The 25,498-nt window shown below is 41.3% G+C and overlaps 1 protein-coding gene across 1 annotated transcript; it reads left to right on the top strand.

The window, feature by feature from the left end:
- The first annotated feature begins 919 nt into the window (after positions 1-919).
- LOC137283623 (uncharacterized) lies at positions 920-24,588 on the top strand. The gene is made up of 10 exons (XM_067815258.1): positions 920-1,022; positions 13,458-13,748; positions 14,246-14,563; positions 15,269-15,610; positions 15,996-16,301; positions 16,732-17,001; positions 17,339-17,434; positions 17,672-17,779; positions 18,321-18,336; positions 20,870-24,588. Exons 1-10 carry the CDS (start codon positions 941-943, stop codon positions 20,955-20,957), a joined length of 1,917 nt encoding a protein of 638 aa, XP_067671359.1. The 5' UTR covers positions 920-940; the 3' UTR covers positions 20,958-24,588.
- Positions 24,589-25,498: the final 910 nt, after the last annotated feature.

The raw sequence follows: 25,498 nt of genomic DNA on the forward strand, positions 1-25,498 counted from the left end.
GTGATGGCAAAAGTCCAAATAGGGTTTTCATAGTGCATGCACTGTGCAATGGAATTGCAGTTAGAGTCACGAGCTGGGGTGACTGAGTCATCTCATTTGTGTAATGTCAGTTGTAGAGCATGTGTATGTATTGATGTCGTTAGGAATAAAACCTTTTGGTAGTTAACCAAACATCTATGCATGATTACATATCGTACTCACTGCGACATTAAGAACGGAAAGACATTTGTCAACGGATGACACTGGAATACTCTTGTGAGAAGACACGTGCATGCACTTGTTCGGTTGATCTAACAGGAAAACAATTGATTTAGATACAACTCACAACTATATGACCAAATGTAGATTGCAATTACAATGCCGAAGGTCGTATATCATTGCAAGATTGTCCAAACAGCATATCAGTGCTTTGTCCTAACCTTTGCATAGAGAAGCCTACTATATACTACCAGTATAGCTCGACTGTCTCTAAATGATGTCCAGTATAACGTTTTTAACTATAGGTAAAGACAGACGTCGCAGTCTCATATAGCACCATCCAAAAGGACGCTGAGGGAAAATTCCAAGGAGAGGATGGGTGTAGACTGGAGGAGAATTCCCTTGTTAATTTCACACGATATATTTAATGCAATAAATGCCTGAAGTTTATCTGTCACGTCATGCGTGTGTCTGTTGTTTGTTGTCTTCTCAACAATTTTGTTACTGTACTGAGTAGCCAATATGTGCTATGAACATTGGTACCACGACACGCAGCAAGCACGAGTTTGTCCACCCTATTCATCATATCCTAGTGTGTAGTCTACCAGCCCTTGTTCTCATTCTAACCCGGAATTCGAACAAGGATGCTTAATACAAAGAACGATTAGTGACCGACTCTGAAACCTGTGGTAATAAACGGGAAATAACGATGTTAGTCGTCAGTGACAGCTAGCCTCGCAGTATGGCGGTATGTGCTGCAATGAAGACACACGGCTTGCTCTTCTTGGCCATAACGTCGGTTGTACTGTGTCCCACTGTTGAAGGTAGGGCAACTTTAGTAGTCGTGCTGTTTGCTTCTTAAGTCATTATGTCAAAACATTTTGTTGAGTTAAGTGAGTGAGTGGGTTTAATCTTTCGCCACACCAACAATATTCCAGCTATATGGCGGCGGCTTGCAAATAATTGCCTTTCGGACCACACAATCCAGTGATGAGCAGCATGAGCATAGATCCAAGCAGTTGGGACACGATGACATGTGTCAACATGTCAGCGAGCCGGATCACCCGATCCCGTCAGTCGTTTGTGTTACAGACATTTCACGAAAGAAATTGCAGTTGAGATAAGATACTGCTTCTAAGGATAACATCATGTTTTATATAGAGGGCACAGCTGCGTATTACATTTTCATTTTGGAGGGTAGAATGGAAACAAAGGCATTTGGGGGATATTCTAATAGGTAGTTATTTGGGATATATTTTTCTTAAATCAGCAAAAAGTGGGCATACAAAAGCGAGGTGAAATTTATCTTCTTTGGTCGAGTTACATAACTGATAAGTCAAATAAACTGAATTGAAAACTGACAAGTGTGCGACTGCCATTTCTAGATGTCAATACAGACAGATATAGTTCTGGTTGAATTAAACTCTTATGTGACCTACACAGCTGATATCTTGAACTATTGTCTAGACCAGAATGTCATTCTTGATGATACATGCTAACAGATTGGTCCCGAAATTGCTTAAGAAATAGATTGATATTACAAACTATATGATTTAGCCACACTAATCCAAAACAATGAGAAAATATAAGGCTTCTAGTATGAGACGCCCATGTTGTCTTACCCCTTTCATCTAAAAATACGAGCATGTAATAAGCTAGTTTTGTTATTCTTTTTTGTGCATTCCAAGGATCTTTAACCAGTATTTTAACATCTGATTTGTGAATTTTCATATATCGGATATCTACCGCATATCTACAGGACACCAGAAAATGGGCTTCACACATTGTACCCATGTGGGGAATCGAAACCGGGTCTTCGGCGTGACAATCGAATGCTTTAACCACTAGGCTACCCAACCGCCCCTAAAGCAAAATACATCAGCGGGATAGAAGAGATATGAAACAATGACACAAGTGAGTTTTCAGGAACGGGAACGTGCTCGAAGTAGGGACATCTGTTTCAGTGTCAACCTAGCAACCATAGACGGTCTTGTCAGAAGTCACCGACAAGCAGGAAGCGTTGCAGAGTGTATGCGACTATGTTACTTCCGGTTACCACGGCGAGACAAAAAAAAAGACTGGAACAAAGGGGATGAAACAGGAGATGACATGGTGAAATGGAACAGGGGACGACAGGAGATGACACAAGAGATGACACAGGAGATGGCACAAGGGACGACCGGGGTACGATAGGGGGATGGCACAGGAGATGGCACAAGGGACGACAGGTGTACGACAGAGGGATGGCACAGGAGATGACACAAGGGATGACGAGGGGACGACATAAGATGGGACAAGGGACGACAGGGGGACGATAGGGGGATGGCACAGGAGATGACACAATGGACGACGAGGGGACGACAGAAGATGGCACAAGGGACGACAGGGGGATGGCACAGGAGATGACACAAGGGACGACAGGTGTACGACAGGAGGGTGACACAGGAGATGATGCAGGAGATGGCACAGGGGACGACATGGTCACGATAGAGGGATGGCACAGGAGATGACACAGGAGATGACACAGGAGACGACAGGGGAATGGAACGGGGGAATGACACAGGAGATGACACAGGAGATGATACAGGAGATGATACAGGAGACGACAGGGGAATGACACAGGAGATGATACAGGAGATGATACAGGAGACGACGGGGAATGACACAGGAGATGATACAGGAGACGACAGGGGAATGACACAGGAGATGACACAGGAGATGATACAGGAGATGATACAGGAAACGACAGGGGAATGACACAGGAGATGACACAGGAGATGATACAGGAGATGACACAGGAGACGACAGGGGAATGACACAGGGGGATGGAGGAGGTAAGTGACAGGCGATGACAAAGGGGATGACAAACGAGATGACAAAGGAGAAGGCGCAGGGGATGAGACAAGGAATGACACAGGAGATGATACAGGAGATGACACAGGAGATGACACAGGAGACGACAGGGGAATGACACAGGGGGATGGAGGAGGTAATTGACAGGCGATGACAAAGGGGATGGCAAACGAGATGACAAAGGAGAAGGCGCAGGGGATGAGACAAGAAATGACACAGGATATGGCTCACACTGGGGATTTCACAGATCACACAGACTCCGATTTCTCGATTAAACGTAACTTTTTACTCGAATTTCTAGCTGAGTTTAACAATTTGAAACCAAAGAATTTTTAACTCGACTGGTTTTCTTTTCAAAAGAAAAGAAAATCCCAAAGAACTTTAGTAATCCATCCATCAAAGTAAAGTCTTCCACTCTGTTTGAGTTTAATGCTGATTTCAGCTCATTCTGGGAATGCGTTTACTTGGGTTTACTGAAATGTGAGCAAAAGCTGTAACTTAAATCAAAACTCAGACTTAAGTTTCTTTCGAGAAATCGGGGCCAGAGGATGACATCAGGCCATGATTTCTCAAAATAAAGTAAAGTCTGAATTTGTTTGGTCTTTTTTATTTTAAAAATGCAGATGAGTTAAAGATGCAAATTGTCAAAATAAGTTTGAATGTTAAGTAAAATCTTACTTTATCTCGAGGAATCGAGGACAAGAGCCCGGGCAGCACATTTCCTAGATGAGCTTTTAGTAGTTCATACACTCAGCTCGGAAATCCGTTGACGCCATGCTACTCAGTCCGTTTGTTATGTTTAGTTTTCACTGAAATTAGTTTCACAAAGTTTTGTTTCTATCGTAATTTTCTCACGGAGAATGTAGGCCTATTATATCTCATGGTAACCTTATGAAACAACCTCTTGTTTATTTATGGATACCATAACCAATTAGGATATAATTTTCACTGAATCTGGTCCCCCAAACATACACTGCGTGAAGATACGGGTTAGATTTGGTCCGGTGTAAACCCATACTTGTTGTATGCCAGTTTCATACATCTATTACAGTGCATATATTTCCTCATATATTTTTATATTTTTCAAAAATAATTCTTAACTAAGGAAATCCGTATAGGAGCAATTACTATGCATAGTGTATCTTGTTTATAACACAACTTATCAAGCAAAGCGTCAGATTCGTGTTCAATAGCCTAGATGCTTGTAGTTTAGTCGCAAAATCAGTTCCGAGAGTTTATACAATTATTTCCAGCAATGATGACTTTATATGTAGGTCAGTTATTCCGTATTTTAAGAGACTCCGTGGATCAAATAATATTCGAGTAGATTTGCATCAAATACGCGTTCACAGAACAGGTTACAACAGTCAACATTTGTATTTTGATGTCTCATAAACATGAATAAGTATTTCACTTAGGATTTGAACCGTTCAGTTCCACGTGCTCTTGTATACGATACAAAACAGTTTACACGTGAATTCAAATACCGTAATCATTCGAAAATGGCATCGTCTTCTCTTCCTATTTCACGAAATCATACTTTCAAACCCGCATAGTTGAGCATGTAATTTCAGCCTTCTTTCTGTTCCTATCTAGTGCCGTATTTTATCAGAGCCATCCTAGAAAGTTGTAAAGCACAAACATGTACATTCCGACATCTTTAAGTATAGCATTACAGTATTACAGGTATTCTACGTTATTGATAAAACTCCGCATATATCGAAACCGCTCGTTGTCCACAGCAACATCTGTCGGAACACATTTACCGTAGTCACCCAAATAATTCATGATAAAACAAATTAGCATTACTCTAGCTAAAACTGTACCTTCTCCCCTGTAGTTACATATATTACTTAGTTATGTCACGTACCGTATTGTATTGAGAAAACATTTGCTAACAATGTAGTTAGAGCGTGTCTTGCCATACCAGAGTTAAACGGCTTATGTCCAGTCTGTGCACTACATGCCGTTTACCGTATTTGCTCAATGCATGTATTTTGATAGTTGAAAACTACTGTCATTAATCGTAAAGCTTTACCGTAGTCAATGCATCAAGCGCGACCTACCATAACGGACATTAATCCAAACCGTAGTTAATGCAATAGGCACTACATACCGTAATTATCGTGGACCCATTACCGTAGTTAGAATATTAGGCGCTACACCCCTGATACTCATAAATCGTTACAGTAGGTATCACTTTACCCGCAAGATTAGGTTATGTTGTATTATTTGTATTATGTTTCTGTAAGCAGTTACCATGCATACTTTGTTATACCACTCACTGCTTAAATTACTTGACTTATACTGAAAGTGTATTAAGGTATTGATTGTTATGCTTAAATTACTTGACTTATACTGAAAGTGTTTTAGGATATTGATTGCTATGTCTATTATTTGTATGTCATTATTATGTATCAATTGGTGTTTTGTGAATGCCATCTCGACACTTGCTTGAATAAACCGAAGGAACTCACAGCTCTCCCCTTTCTTGTTTCAAGGTTCGCTCCCAATAGCTAATTCCCCAAATCGATTCTTGACAGCCCCTTTAGCCTAGCAAAGTTAAAGGTTGCCCTAGCCGGCACAAACAAGCTGTCTTAACTGGTGGAGACGTTCGATCCTCGATGCCTGGAGCCAACCCTGAAAACTACAAGAGGAGACTGCGAGGATACCATACACCAGAGTCCCCACTAGCAAACACACCACCACAGTTTGACACAACACTACGCCTGACGACACCATCACCACCTCTATCAACATACAAGACGAGGTCAGACATCACTTCACAGTCCCTTGCCAGCTACTCTCAAAACACCCAGCAGCATTCAACAGCGATGGCTCAAGTACACCTCCCCAAGTACAATGGACAGCAGGATGCTGAAAGTTGGTGGGCAGATTTTGCCAACTTCAACATCCTCCATGGACACTCTGACTAAAGATCCTGTAGAATTCTGCCCTTCTACCTGGGCGGGGCTGCGAAGGTGTGGTTTCAAGACCTACCTGAAACCACACAACTGGATATGCAGTTGTTGAAGGCAGCCTTCCATCAACGGTTCCGGCATTCCTCGGCCTTTGACATGGGTCTTCTCCACATGGCGCAGAAGGAGCATGAAAAGGTTGAAGACTTCATCACCAGGGTGCAGTCATCAACGCTACATTCCAGCTTGACTCAATCTGTGATAGTAGCTATTGCAATCAATGGGCTACTCCCGCAGATTAAGCAGTGGGTGTACACAAAGGAGCCTGCAACCCTGGACGAGGTTCGTCACCAGGCCCAGCTGGCCGTACAGTCGCAGGCCCCCAGCACAGCAGAGGTTAGTTTGGTCCAACAAGTTGAGCAGTTAACTAACTTGGTGGCCACTCTGATCACAACAAACAAGGCTTGTGTTGTACAGTCAGCCATACCTTCAGCTGGTCCACAGCAGCAAGAGCCCCGGGAACACCACCAACAGTCACAACAACCATACCAAGCACCACCGCCACCGCCACCGCCACCGCCACTGCCACAACCACCAAAGTACCAGCCACCACCACATCAGTACCAACCCACACCAGCACCACAGCAGTACCATCCAGTACCACCATCACAGCAGTACCAGATGCCACCACAACAGTACCAGCCACCACCACAGCCGTACCCCCCAGCACCACCCACACAACAGTATCCAGCCTCAGCTCTCCATCCTCAGCCATACAGCCCAACACAGCAGCAACCCTTTCCTTACCAACCAGACTCCAGCAAAAGACGACTGTCAACGCCACAGCATCTTCGAGGCAGATGTCGCGGATGTGGTGAGTTTTTACGGTTTCCTCACAATTGCCCCCATAGAAACACAATTTGTAGTTACTGCGGTCTAACGGGTCACCATGCCAAAGTTTGTTTGCGTGCATATTATGCTCAGGGTAGGCACTCACAATAGGGACTCGTGCCTGATTCTCAGCACTCTTGGGTCAGGCAAGACTCAGATTGTGTTTCACTTGTGGCACCTTTGACAGAGAACACTGTTCATGTTAAGGTGAGACAAGTCAGAACCACAGCTCTTGTTGACACAGGTGCTTCAGTTAGCTGTGTCAGCATGAGCTACTTAGACAAGATAGGTATCAACCCCTTTCATTTAGACCCATCTCACCTTACTGAAATCATTGGTGTAGGAGGTGAAAAACATTCTGTTCTAGGCTCTATTTCTCTTGACATCAACATAGGTCACATCTATCTCTCTCAAACCTTTCACGTCTTCCATAACCTACATCACTCTCTCATCTTAGGCATTGATTTCCTTGAGTCCAACAAAGTTACCATAGACCTACCCTCAAAGTGCTTACACATACATGAAGGTCTTGTGTCTGTCTCTTTGGCATCAATCAATGGAGGTTATGTAAGACCATCCAAATCTGTTGTTATTCCTCCACACTCTCAAGCTGACATTCCAATCAAAATTTCTCATTGTCAACAAGGTCAAGTTTTTCTCCTGGAACCCATTCCAACACTAAATGACATGCAACTCCAAGGTGCCAAATGTGTCATTACAAACAACCCTAAGTCAGCGTGCATGAGATTACTTAATGCAGGTGACAGCCATGTCACTTTATTTTCAAACACTGTCATTGCTGTTGCCTCAGCGATTGACCCTACATCTGTCCTTGACCTCCCTGACACTTCTGATTCGGACACTCCTTCTTCTACTACAAGTGCTAACACATAACATTCACAAGACATTGATTTTGATCTCAGCGATGCTGATCTCACACAAGAACAACGAGAACATTTACACATATTTCTACAATCACACAGGTCAGTTTTTGCCACAGATTGGTCAGACTTAGGACACACTCACTTACATCATCACAAAATAGACACAGGTGATGCCAGACCCATTAGATTCCCCTTTTACAGACAAAATGCAGCCATTAGGAAAGAATGCTCTAGACAAGTACAAGAAATGTTAGAAACATATCATTCAACCTAGTTCTTCAGAGTGGCACTCCCCTGTTGTCATGGTTAAGAAACGTGACTCTTCTTACCGTTTTGCCGTAGATTATAGACGTCTGAATGCGGTCACCAAGCCCATATTTTTCCCTCTACCACGTTTTGAAGATGTTGTTGATGCTGTAGGTGATAGCCATGCCAAAACTTTTAGTGTTCTTGACTGTGCTAGTGGTTTTTGGCAAATACCACTTCATCCCGATACAAAACACAAATCAGCATTCATTACACCTGATGGCGTTTTTGAATGGAATCGCCTCCCTTTTGGTCTCAAGAATGCCCCAATGGCCTTTCAGCAAACAATCTCAAAAGCACTTAAAGAAATGAATTGGCGTTACATATTAATATATGTTGATGACATCATCATATTTTCCAAAACCTTTTCGGAACATTTGAGTCACCTCAGGGCAGTATTTCAAAAGATTAAAGATGCAGGTCTCACCTTAAAGCCAATATCTTCAGTAAAGATGGCATCCATGTTGATCCCTCAAAAATAGACTCAGTCATACAAATCCCACCTCCTAAAAATGTTCAGGATGTGCGACATTTCCTAGGCTTGGCATCATATTATCGCAAATTTGTAGCCAACTTTTCTGGTATTGCTTCCCCACTGTTTAACCTTCTAAAAAAAGACGTGTCATTTGAATGGTCCAGCCATTGTCAGCAGGCATTTGAAAAGCTGAAACAAGCTCTAACAACTGCACCTATCCTTGCATACCCTGACCAAACAAAACCATTCATACTTACAACTGATGCATCTCAAACTGCAATAGGATATATTTTAGGTCAACTGGATTCACAGGGCAGAGAACGTGTAATTTGTTATGGGGGTCGCTCTCTCCATGCTACAGAAAAAAATTGGGGTATAACGCATTTAGAATGCCTAGCTGTCCTAGAAGGTATAAAAAACTTCAGGGTATATCTTGCCAATGGTTCATTTTCCGTCTACACAGATCTTACTTGGCTAAAGAAAACAAAACATGACTCTGGTCGGCTTAGTAGATGGTCCCTGATGCTGCAAAAATATGACTTTGAAATTATACACAGACCGGGCAAAGCTAACATAAATGCATCTCGCATCCCACATGCCACGAGTACACGAGCCCAACACTGAAGACATACCTTCCCCACCCATTTCAACAAAATCCATCACTCCAGCACGCACATATGCACAAATAGCTGCCACTGCTTCATCACCACTCTTGCCCACTCCAACTTTACATGTCACACCCCAGTCAAGCATCCCTTTCAAGCAAGTGTCATTTCCACACTCAGACGGCAACATTAGGTCTACACCCTCGACTGCCTCCTCTCAACAGTGTGCTCATCCAAATGCAGGCAACATGAGGTCTACACCCTCGACTGCCTCCTCTCAACAGTATGCTCATCCAAATGCAGGCAACATGAGACCTACACCCTCGACTGCCTCCACTCGCTCATATGCACATTCTTTGTCAGGCAACAAGAGCTCTACACGCTAAAATGTCACTTTTCATCCACATGCTAATTCAAAACCAGCCAACATGATGTCCACATCCTCCAAAGCCTTATCGCAAAGACATCAACAAGGTCAAAAAAGCATAGCTCCAAGTTCAGACAAATCAACACGGTCCTCAAAAGACACAGTTCCACAGCATACAAATCACACAAAGTCTACAACTACACCACTTCCATCACATGATGTTTCATCAGACGACACGCAAAGAGATGACATGCCATCGTCTATATCTGTAGATTTTGACTACAAATCAGAGCCACCTCCCCCTGGACCTATGGTCTTTACTATAGGAACTGATCTAGATGATGAAGGCTTGGCAGAAAAACAGCGTAAGTCATTGGACCTTCGTCCTATTATTGACTACATTGAGAAAGGTGAAATTCCTTCCACCTATACAGACGCTCAAGTAAAGGGTCTTACAGGCCTCTCCCAGGAGTATGACATTCGTGACGGTATTCTGTACCATTTCTATCTTGCAAAACATAGAGGTCAGAAAAACAACCGCCCTCCCATGGTCACACAGCTAGCTATCCCTGTTTGCTGTCGCAAAGAGCTTCTTTTTGCTTACCATGATTCCAAAGGTGGTGGTTGCCACTTTGGACGAGATGCCACACGTCAAACAATAGTGACTAAGTATTATTGGCCAGGTCTATAGCAGGATATTGAAGAATATATCAAGTCCTGTGATGCCTGTCAACGATCCAAAAGAAGGACAGGTGCCAAGCCAGCTCCAATGGTACCTATGCCCATTGAAGACACATTCTCTCGTGTCCATGTTGACATCCTTGGATCACTACCTGAGACTAAAGAAGGTTACAAGTGTGTTCTCCTTGTCGTTGATTCCTTCTCTCGCTGGACTGAAGGCTTCCCAATGCGCACTCAAGAAGCTTCTGAGGTTGCATCAATCCTGTTTAATGAAGTGTTTTCACGATTTGGTGCCCCTCGTACATTTCTTACTGACCGAGGTAGGCAGTTCACTTCCAAGTTGGTAAATGCCCTCTGTGAACTCTTGGATATCTACTACTTCGTCCTATCACCCCCAAACTAATGGGATGTGTGAACGGAGGAATAGTGTAATAGAACAGTCTCTCCAAACGTATGCTGACCCTGATCAAACCAACTGGGCCAAACTCATTCCATGTGTAATGATGGCCATGTGCAATGTACCCTTGTCAGTCTACTGGGTATTCGCCACACTACCTCCTGTTTGGAAAGGAAATGCATCTCCCCTTTCACACTACCTTGCTGCCAAAAGCCACTCTTGGCAAAGATGCACAGGGTTATCTCCAAGACCTTTTGTCAAATCTAAATGTTGCTAAATCACTTGCAAAGGACTGCTGCACAGGACAAAAGCATGGGTCTTCAGGATACCAGAGCCAAGGAACCTTCCTATTCTGTTGGCGATCAGGTTCTAATGACTGATCCCACAGTAGGCTAAAGGGGCTGTCAAGCCTCGATTTGGGGAATTAGCTATTGGGAGCGAACCTTGAAACAAGAAAGGAGAGAGCTGTGAGTTCCTTCGGTTTATTCAAGCAAGTGTCGAGATGGCATTCACAAAACACCAATTGATACATAATAATGACATACAAATAATAGACATAGCAATCAATATCCTAAAACACTTTCAGTATAAGTCAAGTAATTTAAGCATAACAATCAATACCTTAATACACTTTCAGTATAAGTCAAGTAATTTAAGCAGTGAGTGGTATAACAAAGTATGCATGGTAACTGCTTACAGAAACATAATACAAATAATACAACATAACCTAATCTTGCGGGTAAAGTGATACCTACTGTAACGATTTATGAGTATCAGGGGTGTAGCGCCTAATATTCTAACTACGGTAATGGGTCCACGATAATTACGGTATGTAGTGCCTATTGCATTAACTACGGTTTGGATTAATGTCCGTTATGGTAGGTCGCGCTTGATGCATTGACTACGGTAAAGCTTTACGATTAATGACAGTAGTTTTCAACTATCAAAATACATGCATTGAGCAAATACGGTAAACGGCATGTAGTGCACAGACTGGACATAAGCCGTTTAACTCCGGTATGGCAAGACGCACTCTAACTACATTGTTAGCAAATGTTTTCTCAATACAATACGGTACGTGACATAACTAAGTAATATATGTAACTACAGGGGAGAAGGTACAGTTTTAGCTAGAGTAATGCTAATTTGTTTTATCATGAATTATTTGGGTGACTACGGTAAATGTGTTCCGACAGATGTTGCTGTGGACAACGAGCGGTTTCGATATATGCGGAGTTTTATCAATAACGTAGAATACCTGTAATACTGTAATGCTATACTTAAAGATGTCGGAATGTACATGTTTGTGCTTTACAACTTTCTAGGATGGCTCTGATAAAATACGGCACTAGATAGGAACAGAAAGAAGGCTGAAATTACATGCTCAACTATGCGGGTTTGAAAGTATGATTTCGTGAAATAGGAAGAGAAGACGATGCCATTTTCGAATGATTACGGTATTTGAATTCACATATAAACTGTTTTGTATCGTATACAAGAGCACGTGGAACTGAACGGTTCAAATCCTAAGTGAAATACTTATTCATGTTTATGAGACATCAAAATACAAATGTTGACTGTTGTAACCTGTTCTGTGAACGCGTATTTGATGCAAATCTACTCGAATATTATTTGATCCACGGAGTCTCTTAAAATACGGAATAACTGACCTACATATAAAGTCATCATTTCTGGAAATAATTGTATAAACTCTCGGAACTGATTTTGCGACTAAACTACAAGCATCTAGGCTATTGAACACGAATCTAACCTGTATGTACACATCTAACAAGCAAATTGAATAAAAACTGGACAAAGACTAGGGTTATACATGTACAGCTGTGTGTCGAAAGATAGAAAAGAAATATTCGTTTGTACATGAAAAACATAAAACTTGAGGAGCCCACGACGCAATGTGCTTAAATAAATACTTCTGGGTAGTGGCTAAGGAGTAATGTAGAACCAGCACTTGTACTGAAAAGTGCTTCAATATCGTAGGAGCGCTTCAATATAACTCTAGCCTTTTAAGACGATAATTACAAAGACATAGCAAGTTAGACATAAACAAGAATAAGGTTTAAATGTTTCTTACCTTGAAACAAGAAAGGAGAGAGCTGTGAGTTCCTTGGGTTTATTCAAGCAAGTGTGCCTGAGATGGGAGAACCCAGGATTTTATAACCCACAGCTCTACCCGTTTGTCGTTATCAAGTTTCTCCGATGTTGGAGTTTTCCATATGCGTTATCTACCCTTTGCTGACAAGGTTTACTATACGAGGTAGGTGGTAAGGATATGATTACCTAACAGGACTTGATTTTCTTTATGGTATAGGCATGGCCGGTTTGTGTCAGCTGCTAATCCAAGTATCTGGCAGTACGTGGTCATGGCATTTACGACAAGACAAAGAGGGTGGTACGATGGTAAAGTTGATTTTCGATTACGGCCTCGTTGGTGGTATAGATGCTCCTGCTGAGATGGGCCTGCCTATTTGCGCTTGACCATGGGATGTAGCCGAGAAGAAAGGCCAGTGCCGACACAGCTCACTAACTTCATCTGTGATTAATGAGTTAAGGCTGGCATGGACGCGTTTGCTAATTGCTTGACGCTTTGCTTGACAAGTTGTGTCATAAACAAAATACACTATGCATAGTAATTGCTCCTATACGGATTTCCTTAGTTAAGAATTATTTTTGAAAAATATAAAAATATATGAGGAAATATATGCACTGTAATACATCGATACTCATGCTCATGATGTTGATCACTGGAGGATTGTCTGGTCCAGACTATTATTTAAATACTGCAGCCGTATAGCTGGAATATTGCTGAGAGAAACGTTAAACAACAAACCAATAAATAGCTCTGTGTGTGTATCTGTTTCTAGGGCTCGTGATTCGCGAAGGGGAAAATGCGTCTTTGTCATGGAATCAGCCGGATCCACCGGTCAGGGAATTTTCGATTCTAAAATCAGACACCTGCATCTTCAAAGTCAGTAACTATGACAACATCGCCCCCTGCACGTCGCGGGTGATGTTTACCGGAAACGTGACCTCAGAGGGACATGGCGTATTCAGTTTTGTATTGGTGAATGTCACCCTGGATGATGGCGGCAGGTATACATGTAACCACGGGGGATCAACAATAGCTCACTGTGGAAAAGAACTGCACGTGCTGGGTACGTCTTGCATGCATTGCAATGTCATGGTATTTGTAGTTTCCGGACAGGAATATGTCTAAAGATGTCAACGGCTCCACTGTAAGTTTGTCCATCATTCCATACACTATTTAGCCCGGTTGTAACTACCCAGTTCATAGCTAATGTTTTGTTTTCAGTTATGAAATAGACCTGCCCTAAATTGAAATGTCTCCGTAAAAGAGTTAATATGGGTAGGAGACCCATGAGTACGTGTACGAACTATCAAATATGTTATTGGCTATTGGTGATATAAATATGTCAATAGTTAATTGCCACGTGTGATATTACCCGTTAGGTCAGGATTAATACACTTACACAGCGAGAAGCATGCTGGACAGACCATTTATCTTATACACCACTGAATCGACCCTCTGTGTTTGTACATACATTGTTATATATTTTATCCCTCACTGTATTTAATGTTTTTGGCATAATTAAGTGCCAATGACCACCAATACCCCATTCGTTATTTGTAGATGTCCCTGCCACATGTGGTCTCAGTGGAGAACCTCTGTCTGTTTCGTGGAATCTGCCAAACCCTGGTGTCAAGGAGTTCACGGTGATGATGTCAGGTGAATGCTTCTTCCACATTGTCAACTATAATCAAGTCACAAAGTGCGGCAACTTAAATGGACATTTCACCGGTAATATCACACAGTCCGGAAATGGCGTATTCAGCTTTGATCTGCCCCCTCTGGAATCCTCTTATGACGGGTACTTTAGATGCTATGTCGGTCCACCAAATTCAAGTGGGTCAAGAATACCTGCGTGCGGACAAGAAGTGTCCGTAATTTGTAAGTACTTCTTCTGATCATGACTATTGTATATAGTGACAGGATATAAGCTCATGCTATTTAACATATGATATATACCCCTATTACCGGTGGTGGTGGGGGGAGTGTGTGGAGTGAGCGTTCCTGGGGGCATACCTAGGCGCAGAGCGTTATACAGTAAAGTCTTAACTGTGATGTGTTTCCTGTCACACAAGCTGTGCGATTTAGACCTTAGGATCTTCACGAGTTACAGTATCTTGCGACAACTAAACACCAATCAAATGAGCAACAGTTACATCAACAAACACAAACCTTTAAGACCAGGATGAGGTCAGTTAGCATACCCATCACGGTACTACAACACAGTGAGAGTTTATTTTATACTGACAGCGCTCAGGGGCTCATTCTTAAGGGCGGATCGAGACAACCAAGCCGAGCACAGTTTGATTGCCTATTTCTAATTCACCTACTTTCAGCGTTATTGTTTACTAATGAAGGCCTTTGAGAACAATGTTAACGTTAAAATGATAAAGACAGATCATGAGTAACCATAGTAACACATCTGGAATATTCTACGATTCTTCGGTAGTCAACATAGTCTGAAAAGTACATTGAAAATATCTAACACTGACTCAGCAATATTCTAAGGAGTTTGAATACCAAACTTATTCACTAGCATTAGCATAATATGTGACTGCGAAATAACTCTTGTGTTATGTTCCTCAGATGACCTACAGCATCCATACATCGCCCGCCCCGACACCATACCCCCTGGAGAACCTTTAACACTTACCTGCCACTTTACTACTGCTGTTATACGGATCAGATACCATCACATCATCGCTTCCTTCTCATGGAGAAGAAATGGCGTTGTCCTGGAAACGGGGTATAGATATAAGTTGACATCACAGAACAGTCAGTGGGACCCAAGAGTTCGATATTACATTGGCTATCTGACAATCCGCGATGTCGGGGCGGAGGCTGGCACAGACAGTTACACATGTGAAGCAGTGCTGGATCACAGCCTCAGCACAGAGCAGAGCGATGCGGTCACCATCGGGAAGACACGTGAGCTGATGTTTGTTATCTACTTTCTACAAAAGTTATTTCTACAATCATGCGGTTGTTGAGACAGCATAATATAAATGCCACTTCCTAAAACAATATGGTATTTGACCATGCTGCACACTGCACGCCTTTTTCCCCCGTGAATAATGCACCTTAAATGTTACAACCAGTCTACATACAATCCACGATCCAATAATACCAGCATTGTGAATCCCGATTGAAATACGGTCTGAACTACACCGACGTTTCAGAATTAATTCACGAGGTCTAAATTATCACACATGTATTTTTCCTGAGATGCAATTGACTGAATCACATGACCAACAGTATAATCTTAGTCGCTACACCTGAAACTCAAACACTGACCACATCAATTCTTTTCCAGTGTCAACAGATCTGTACAAAAATCGTACACTTGCACGCGAGAGAGAGAACGCCGCCATGGTATGGAAGCTACCCCTGGACGGACTATGGCACCGGATAAAGAACCCGAGATCTTACACAGTGATGTCAGCGATAAACAGCACTACACACGTCTGGCAGAGTGCTTGGTCAAAGATAAGGATAACTGGAATCATTGTATTCCCTGATTCCCGCGCTTTGCTGCTGACCATGTACAATGTGATGTTAAGGGATGCCGGACACTACCGTTGTATCCCAGCCAGGTGTGACACCGTTCTTGTTGTACAAAGTAAGTTAACTGTATAATTCCAGTACTCAGTATTATAAGACTGTAAAATGACTGATACGAACCAGCAGCACTTAGCAACCATATTTATGACTGAAAAGCAATGTAGTAAGTAGTGAGCTAATACGAAAAGATTGCGGTTCGCCCTCGTTCAGGATGTACACACATATGCGTTGCGTTATGTGTTTAGTGCAGTTAGCGCCAGCCTCAGTCTTATTCCTATTTCCCCTCAAACACAGGGGTTAGAACGGATAGTCAGTCTGCGAACAGAAACTTGGTTCATTCATTTTGTCGTAACTCAAATTGATAGATAGGTGCTTCTGGTGTCAGTTGACTTAATGTTTACAAACTTTCGGCATACACCCGTAATGCCCCTGTGTGTCGCTGTGACCATTAAGTAAACAAGCCATCTCTATTTCTACATTGCTCACAGAACGTCCAAGCAAACCAACCGTTGTGCAAGGGAATATGACATTCACTTGCTCCTCAACAGCAAAGAGTCTGCCGAAGGAATATCGCCCACCATTGTCTTACATCTGGAGGAGAAATCGTCACCAGCTGCAACTTGGGGGAGGATATTGGATGGATGGACCGCATCTCTTTCTCCCTTACAACACATATTACGGAGGCAAATATTCATGTCAGTCCAAGGAGGGAAGTTTGACCTCTTTATGGAGTGATAGCTTCACTCTTGAAGGCAAAGGTTAGAATAGTCACCTGGACACATAATTTATGAGTTTCGTTTGAACAATGTTGATAGTGTTTCATAATAAGGAGTTTATTGTACCACTGAGCTAATTATCGATGAACGTTACTTTGAATAATATATCTCTTATATGAAAAATTATCATTAATCATTTGCATTGCATTCAGACGCGGTGTCTTCTTACCGTAACCGCTTCTCCACATTACAGATGTATATATATATTATATATGATTATATATATATATATATATACATATATGTGTGTGTGTGTGTGTGTGTGTGAGAGAGAGAGGCCAACGGTATCAGACGAGGAATGATTCTCTTACCATTACAGATGTCAGGAAGGAGGACCAGGGTGGATATTCGTGTCGGACTGAACAGCAAATCTCACTCTCTGACTGGAGCGAGACGATTCAAGTCACGGTGTTGGGTTAGTGTTGATCGTCTTTCTACGATGCATAGCATACCCATCGATACAATTCATCCCTCTTGTCCGAACGGAATGACTAATGTAAGAGGTGTTACAACGGGGAGAATAAATACATATAGGTAAAATCAGTCTGTGTGGGGGCATATTCCAAAATGGTTTCACGAACCTTATATCTGTGCCAGTGAACGACCACATGTCTCTGGACGTACTGTACAACATACTCTGCTTTATTTGCAGCCGATCAATCACCTACAACAGCCGTTGTTGCTGGTGCGTGTACAGCAGTTCTTGCATGTGCTGCAATAATATTCACCGCCTTTCTCCTTCAATACAAAAAAATGAAACGTAAGTTGTTTTTCTTTATAAATTTGTTTTTCTTAATTTCCATATAATTCCAGATTTCACTTATGTCAGTGTAAACGGATAAGCTGAATGAACGAGTTTACGCTGCGGTAATATGGTTAGTTCTATGGCTGATGTCAGCTTCAGATCACGGCCTTCGTGAAATCGACGAACAAATGTGTTGTATATGTGTACCGGGACACGTGGTCACAGTACATATTCCGTGTTTGCTGCACGTTGCTGAACCCGAAACTAGGTGTTTGCACATATTCTTGTTGCCACTATCTGGTCATATACCAACAGATTTTAAAATTCTTTTAAGTGCACAGAGAAAGGGTGTTGTCCGTGTGCCCCCAACGATTTGTAGCAATATAATTACTATTTGTGAATAATGCCTGTCATATTATCAAAGCTAAATGGTATATTGTAAATGTTGAATTGTAATAATATGATCAAATGTTATTCTAAACCGCAATTCAAATTCTGTTTGCGCATAAATATATATTAATTGATAGTTTATATATTCGTTACTCTTTGTCGACAGGTTCATTGGAGGAAAGGTGCAGTATTAATTTTCAAATCCTCTTGTTTCATAATAATAATAATAATTGTGGTAATGGTGGAACTACCAAGATGCAGGGGAGGTCAAGGATGGGGGAGGAGATATTAAAAAATTTGATCATACCTATACTTATCTTGAAATACGCAACAATCCTAAATTTAAGACACTAGGTTTATCATAAATCTCATTTGAAGCAACCTGGAGCTCAGAACTAAATGCTCCAAACAAGTTCAAAGTCACACATAAGTTTTGTGTGCCTGTCCTTTCATAATCCTTTGTTGTCCACAGTCTTGACCGCTTGACCACATGTATATCTTTTAATTAATTCGGGAGATCCGGGTTTGATTAATGGGGGGCTCTTCATAATTGAGTTTGTTGTGCACACATATATGCACATGTTTTAAGTAGCTGAGGACGTACTGGTGCGGCAAATCATGTCTCATGAAGACGTTATAGCAGTTGATGCAACCCAGGTGAAGTTATTCAACACGTTAGCTTAGAGTCTGTCATTGGAGAAGCAGCCTTCTCGGAAAACCACTGCACCGAGTACATATACAGTGTGTGCAACAGATCAGCATCCCAACCGAGTCCTTTTTCAGGATGAAGTCTTAATGAGAAGCAGAAGTCTTTGTTTTTCCCGCCCATGACCCATTCGCAATCGATAAAATGTAATATGAAAGAAACTCTGTCTAGCCAGCGCTCACTGAAAGATCTCCCATTGGCAGTCTGGGAAGTGTGTAGAGGTGGAACAGTTGCTTGACCTCTCTGTTGCTCTTTGTTCAATCTGTAAACCATAAATAGCATTCAGTCCCTTTCAACAACGAAGAAGGATGTCATCTAGGACCTCCTCAGCACAGTGACATCTTTTAGCAGCCTCCTTTTAAATGGATGACCTTGACCTTCTTGTAAACTGAGACTCCATTCTGAAAAATATCCTCTTGTCGCGTTATTGACATATCGTCAAAAAGGGTTTATAGGTACTTAAATATGCAGAGACAGTCTCTGGAGTGTCCTCAAGAAGAACAAACCACGGTCAGGATAACGAAAATGCAACACATTCTTCCCGAGACTGCTCACTTCTCACATTGTGTGATTCTGCGTCAAAATATAAATCCCAGTGTTAGGGGTTTTCGACGATATAAGAAAAAAAACGTAATTTATATTTTTAATATCATTTTAAGTTTTGATTTTGCTAACCTTGAGTGATAAAGGTATATTCATCTATTTCACAAAAACGTATCATGTGTTTCCAACAAGAATAGCGTTTATAACATCGTATCAGCGAAACTGCAGTCGCTTGTCACATCCGGGTATTTTTGTATGTGTTTTCGACGGTGAGCCACACTTTTCCCTCCGCACTGTGAGAGAGTGTTTTGATCACGTGGCTTCCTGTTTCATACATAACCTGTCACTAGCAGACGACTGATCTTGTTGAATTTTGCTCGCTATTTTTTGTTATACAGACAATTGATTTTGCATCTGAAGTGGTATTAACGATCGAGGGTAAATGATATTGTTGTTTATTTGCTCTTTAAATAACTTGATTTCTTGATTTCAATTGTCAATAAAACGTCTCACGACAGGAACTGGGCATCTGCCCTACCGATGAAACTGTTTATGCACTCAGATCACGCACATACTTCCTCGATATAGCGCTAGTAATGCAATCGTCGAAATCACCAGGACGTCGAATTCAGCTCGCTTCGGGAAACATGAATTGTAGATTATGTAAAACATATATTGAGACTAACCAACAATGTCAGTGGCTGCCAAGCGTTACCTTACACACCGTGTAACTGACGTGATGCTGTTGTTCCTTTTGGTACCGCCTTTGCAATGCTTGTGGTTTCGGATATAGCGGGCTATGTTGGATACGTCCCAGAATGTGCAGCCAGCTTCTTAGAAAATGGCAATTACAAAAGTTGGTGGAAATAGGCCAATATACGTTAAAAAATCCAACAAAGCGGACATATCCTTTATAAAACCAAAGAAATCTTGAATTTTCTGCCCCTCTTAACACAAATGTGATTGACGTCGCTTAAAAAACGCCATGTTTGCATCCCAAGACTCCCCATAGTTCGTGGTGCCATGGCGACGGGACTATTGACGCACTGGGTACTGCAGAAGGCTTCAGTGTTGGGAAGATTTCACATTCGACCAGGCAGCGCTTCATGCAAGACGCCCAATAGTCTGGGCTGGTTTGGATAAGCCTTATCAGATGGTGTCTAACCAGAGTGACTGTTCTAGCATCAGTCAAACCTCATTCATTTATTCATTCATTCATTCACTCATTCATGCATTCATTCATTCAATTTATTCCAGTCATTGTGTTTACTTCACTGTAATAATAGTATATGATAACATAATATTATAAACCATGACTTCTAAGGGAGGCAACAGAAAACCTTACTGACTGTGTCATCTACATTAATAATAATTGGAATTGTTATTATGATATATAGCGTGTACATGTTGTTGTAAACTGGTCGTTTAACATGGTTGTTCATTTCACGTACATTGTTGCTTCACAGATATATCCCAAGAGAGGGTGTTCGAATGAGCGACATCGTCAAGTCAGACACAGACGATGCAGAGTATTACGCGCTCATAACAGACTAATGTTTGCATACTGAAACCTAATGAATGTTTTGCAAAGCATTTTAGGTGATTGAGGTGAATAATGCTGTGTCAGCATGCTTTTACTGTATCAGAAAATATTTTATTCCAATACGTGAGGTGTAATACTTAAACGAATCCCTGTGGAGTTGTTTACTGCTGGCGACTGATTATCAGGGGTCCGTACAGGGGTTTGAACTTAGCATTTCGAATCGAGACATAAAATAAAGAGATTGGATACCCTACGTCTGCTTTATGCGGCAGGATATGAGAATAGGAGCGCGTATTTCTTTTAATTTAAATTGATGCGGGGTTTAGGTTTATTTTGCCTGTTTTTTTTGTTGTTGTTGTTGTTGGGTTTTTTTTGTTTTTTTGTTTTGTTTCTTTGTTTAATTCTTTGAATGCTACGCAGTTATTTCCATTAATCTTGCTTCTTGTCATGCTTCATGATATTTTGTCCACGCAAGCATTTATCCTGAGGGAACAGTGGGCAAGAATTATCTCCATTCCTCAAATTTCATTTTGATATGCTGTCTTTATTGGAGATAATGTTGATACTCTCTGGTAGCATTTTGTTTTCAATATTAATCTAGTGTGATTGTACAATAAAAAAAATTCATTTTATACTAAAATCTTGTTATTACAAAAACCTGTTTTTTGACTGATAATCATTTTCAATTCCTGTTTTTTAAAGTAAAGTAAAGTGTCAAATCCTACTTACTACCTTGAAAAGTCATTTTCCTGCAATACAGAGATATCTGTGTAAAAAATACTTATTGAATGAAAAAAGTCTACAATTTACTTTCAAGAGAACTTTTACTGACATACTACATTTTACAGACGGTGTCACATAGGGGCTCCACTTGTCAAAGAATTGCCGTGGTGAATTACTATTGTTATTACACAGATTAGGGGTACATTTTTCTACATGATACAAATTAAGCTTTTGCAATGACATTTTGATATTAATGCATTTAATCGTTAGAACTTTTGTCCTATTTTGTATATGTTAGATGTGTCTATATATATTTATATATTTTTGTATTCATGCTTTTGTCAGTATCATATTGCAATGAAAAACTCAGCTCTTATGTCTGTTGATCAATATTTCAGTTATTGGAAAGTGTCGTAGATTTGTAAATTTCCTTTGTGTGGTACGGCAGTACGATGCTATTCACTTTTAAACTGTTTGTAAAACCACACCTTTTTCAGCCGACAATAACGTTTTCTTGGTTCCTGAAACTAGATCGCCGTTCATATACTGCATGAAAAACGGTGCAACCAAATTAATAATGTTTCAGAATGGTGCGCGAAATACACACCATTTCGGGAAGCGCACGTAATATTTCCAAACAATCATCCTCATCCTGAATTGAAACATTAGATTTGTTGGCCTTATTTAACAATGATGCATTTGTTCCTATGGACAGTCACAACAGATAACAATGAGTGAGTGAGTGAGTGAGTTTAGTTTTACGCCGCACTCAGCAATATTCCAGCTATATGGCGGCGGTCTGTAAATAATCGAGTCTGGACCAGACAATCCAGTGATCAACAACATGAGCATCGATCTGCGCAATTGGGAACCGATGACATGTGTCAACCAAGTCAGCGAGCCTGACCACCCGATCCCGTTAGTCGCCTCTTACGACAAGCTGAGTCACCTTTTATGGCAAGCATGGGTTGCTGAAGGCCTATTCTACCCCGGGACTTTCACGGGTCAGATAACAATGAATGTGAAAAATGTCACTCATATATTTGCGAACACTGCAAATGTAAATTAAGATAAAATAATCGCCGTTAAGAACATGATCTGTTACAGTTAATGTGCAATGTATGGGTCGCGATCCAACATGTATGTAGCACAAATGTCGTGTCCAACACGTACGTAGCATAAATGTCGTGTCCAACACGTACGTAGCATAAATGTCGTGTCCAACTTGTACGTTGCATAAATGTCGTGTCCAACACGTACGTAGCATAAATGTCGTGTCCAACACGTACGTAGCATAAATGTCGTGTCCAACATGTGTGTAGCACAAATGTCGTGTCCAACACGTACGTAGCATAAATGTCGTGTCCAACACGTACGTAGCATAAATGTCGTGTCCAACATGTACGTTGCATAAATGTCGTGTCCAACACGTACGTCGCATAAATGTCGTGTCCAACACGTACGTGGCATAAATGTCGTGTCCAACATGTACGTGGCATAAATGTCGTGTCCAACACGTACGTAGCATAAATGTCGTGTCCAACACGTACGTCGCATAAATGTCGTGTCCAACATGTACGTAGCATAAATGTCGTGTCCAACACGTACGTCGCATAAATGTCGTGTCCAACACGTACGTCGCATAAATGTCGTGTCCAACACGTACGTAGCGTAATTGTCGTGTCCAACATGCACGTCACATAAATGTCGTGTCCAACACGTACGTCGCATAAATGTCGTCTCCAACACGTACGTCGCATAAATGTCGATCCAACATGCACGTCGCATAAATGTCGTGTACAACATTAGCATTAAACATTAGCAGTCAATTGCAGTTGGGACATTTTGGCTAATGTTATGGAAGATTTTCGGATCCCATGGGCAGTACGTAGATACATGGACTAATTGAACGCGTTATTGTTTTGCCTATCACGCAATGTTTATAGTCAACGCTGTTGCCTTACTTACTCAATCTTGTACAAGTATACGATAATAACAGTATAGTTTTTATTCATGTTATGTCTGTTTCTAAACATGCATGTGTATGTGCGTCTATATAGCCTTTATTAACTTTATAGCCATATAACATTTTATTGATATCATCATCATGTTCGTTTGTATGATTATTCTGGTTCTTTGGGCGCACCATATATTGATTTAGATACCTACACGTGCTACCACAAAGGACGAGCATCAGGTACAGCATATGTACCCGTCGTTATGCAAGCATAGTGTCCTTTAGAGTAGTGTGGCACATCATTGGTCGCAGAATACGCCACAGAGATCCACCAGAACAGAAGCTTGCAATATCCAGAGTGGAAGGCAATACCAAAACGTCCAATGCCATTTGATACAGCCAGTGAGGAGGTTGGAGGCTGCGTTATTGCACTTACCCAGACATTAGGCTCCATTATTGATACTTATGTTAATTCTGTGGTCGGGATGGAGCAATCACCTGATAAATAATATCATGGTTTCAAATGCAGATCATGCGACACCATGCCTACTACAAAAATGAGTTATTTGTTTGTCATGTTAGCTTCCATGCATGGACTACAATTTTTCATTCGTCTTTTTAGCGTTTCTATTTAACTATTCTTTAATGGTCAGTTTATCCAGATAGTAGATTACATTAAAATTTGGATAAGTTCCATTTCCATGTCCAATGATAACATATTGTTCCATAAATAATATTTTAGTGTTAATTTGCTCCTGTGCAAAGAACAGTTATCGCGTGCAGCACAGTATCGACAGTGAGTTGTACGGTGAGATTGTGTCAGTGACTGGATAATTTGAACCTGCTAATACATCTTTGCTAGATATCAACAGTGGAAATATATGAAGGAACAGTATATAAAATCACCCGGATGTCATATATGAACATGTTGTACTCTGCAATAAAATATATCCACTTAACAATCGTTCGTTGTGTGATTGCTCCGTGAAGATCAGGGGTAGAATAGGTCTTCAGCAACACATGCTTGCCACAAGAGGCGACTATGCTTGTCGTAAGAGGCGTCTAACGAAATCGTGTGGTCAGGTTCGCTGACATGGTTGACACATGTCATCGGTTCCCAGTTGCGCAGATAGATACTCTTGCTGTTCATCACTGGACAGTCTGGTTCAGACTCGACTATTTACAGATCGCCACCATATGGCTGGAATATTGCTGAGTGCGGCGTAAAACTTCACTCACTGCTCTGAACAAAAGAATTGTCAGAGGTTGGTCTCGCAGGTTTCACTGATCTCACCGCATATTATTTCATTTATAAGTCGGTTTGTATCAATGGTCACAACATGAGTGACATGAAATTAACGAAGACTGCACAGGTTTCTGTAATGCGCATGGCTTTAGACTCGCATCTTCTGACATTATTGAATTTATTCTACAAATATCAAATATACAAGAAATGGCTATTCCAATCAATCAGTCACACGGTCAGTCGCGAAAGTATCGAAAGTGTTGGTTTTTTCCCTATCTATGGTATTTCCAAAGGAGGACTGTTTTTATCTTCATCAGAACACTGTCAACGGTCTTCTGACAGACAATTACTAATGCATTTAACTTAAATGCGACAGCAAGTTCCATACATAATAGACGCTTTGGCCTGGAATCCGTTGATGCTGATGATAGTGCCTCGTATCACAGACAGAAAGTCAACAGTACGTTTCCGAAGGGGAGAATATCTGTTTTGGTTGAACTGGCGTTCAGCTCCCAGTCTAACGTTCTACCATCCAGCAATGAGAATGTCATGAATGTTCTTGTAAGCGCCATGCACATCATCTCAAAATATGTTCATAACTGCATGAGATTATAGCATACGTGTTT

The sequence above is a fragment of the Haliotis asinina genome, chromosome 1, assembly GCF_037392515.1.
Source record: "Haliotis asinina isolate JCU_RB_2024 chromosome 1, JCU_Hal_asi_v2, whole genome shotgun sequence".
NCBI classification, from domain to species: domain Eukaryota; kingdom Metazoa; phylum Mollusca; class Gastropoda; order Lepetellida; family Haliotidae; genus Haliotis; species Haliotis asinina.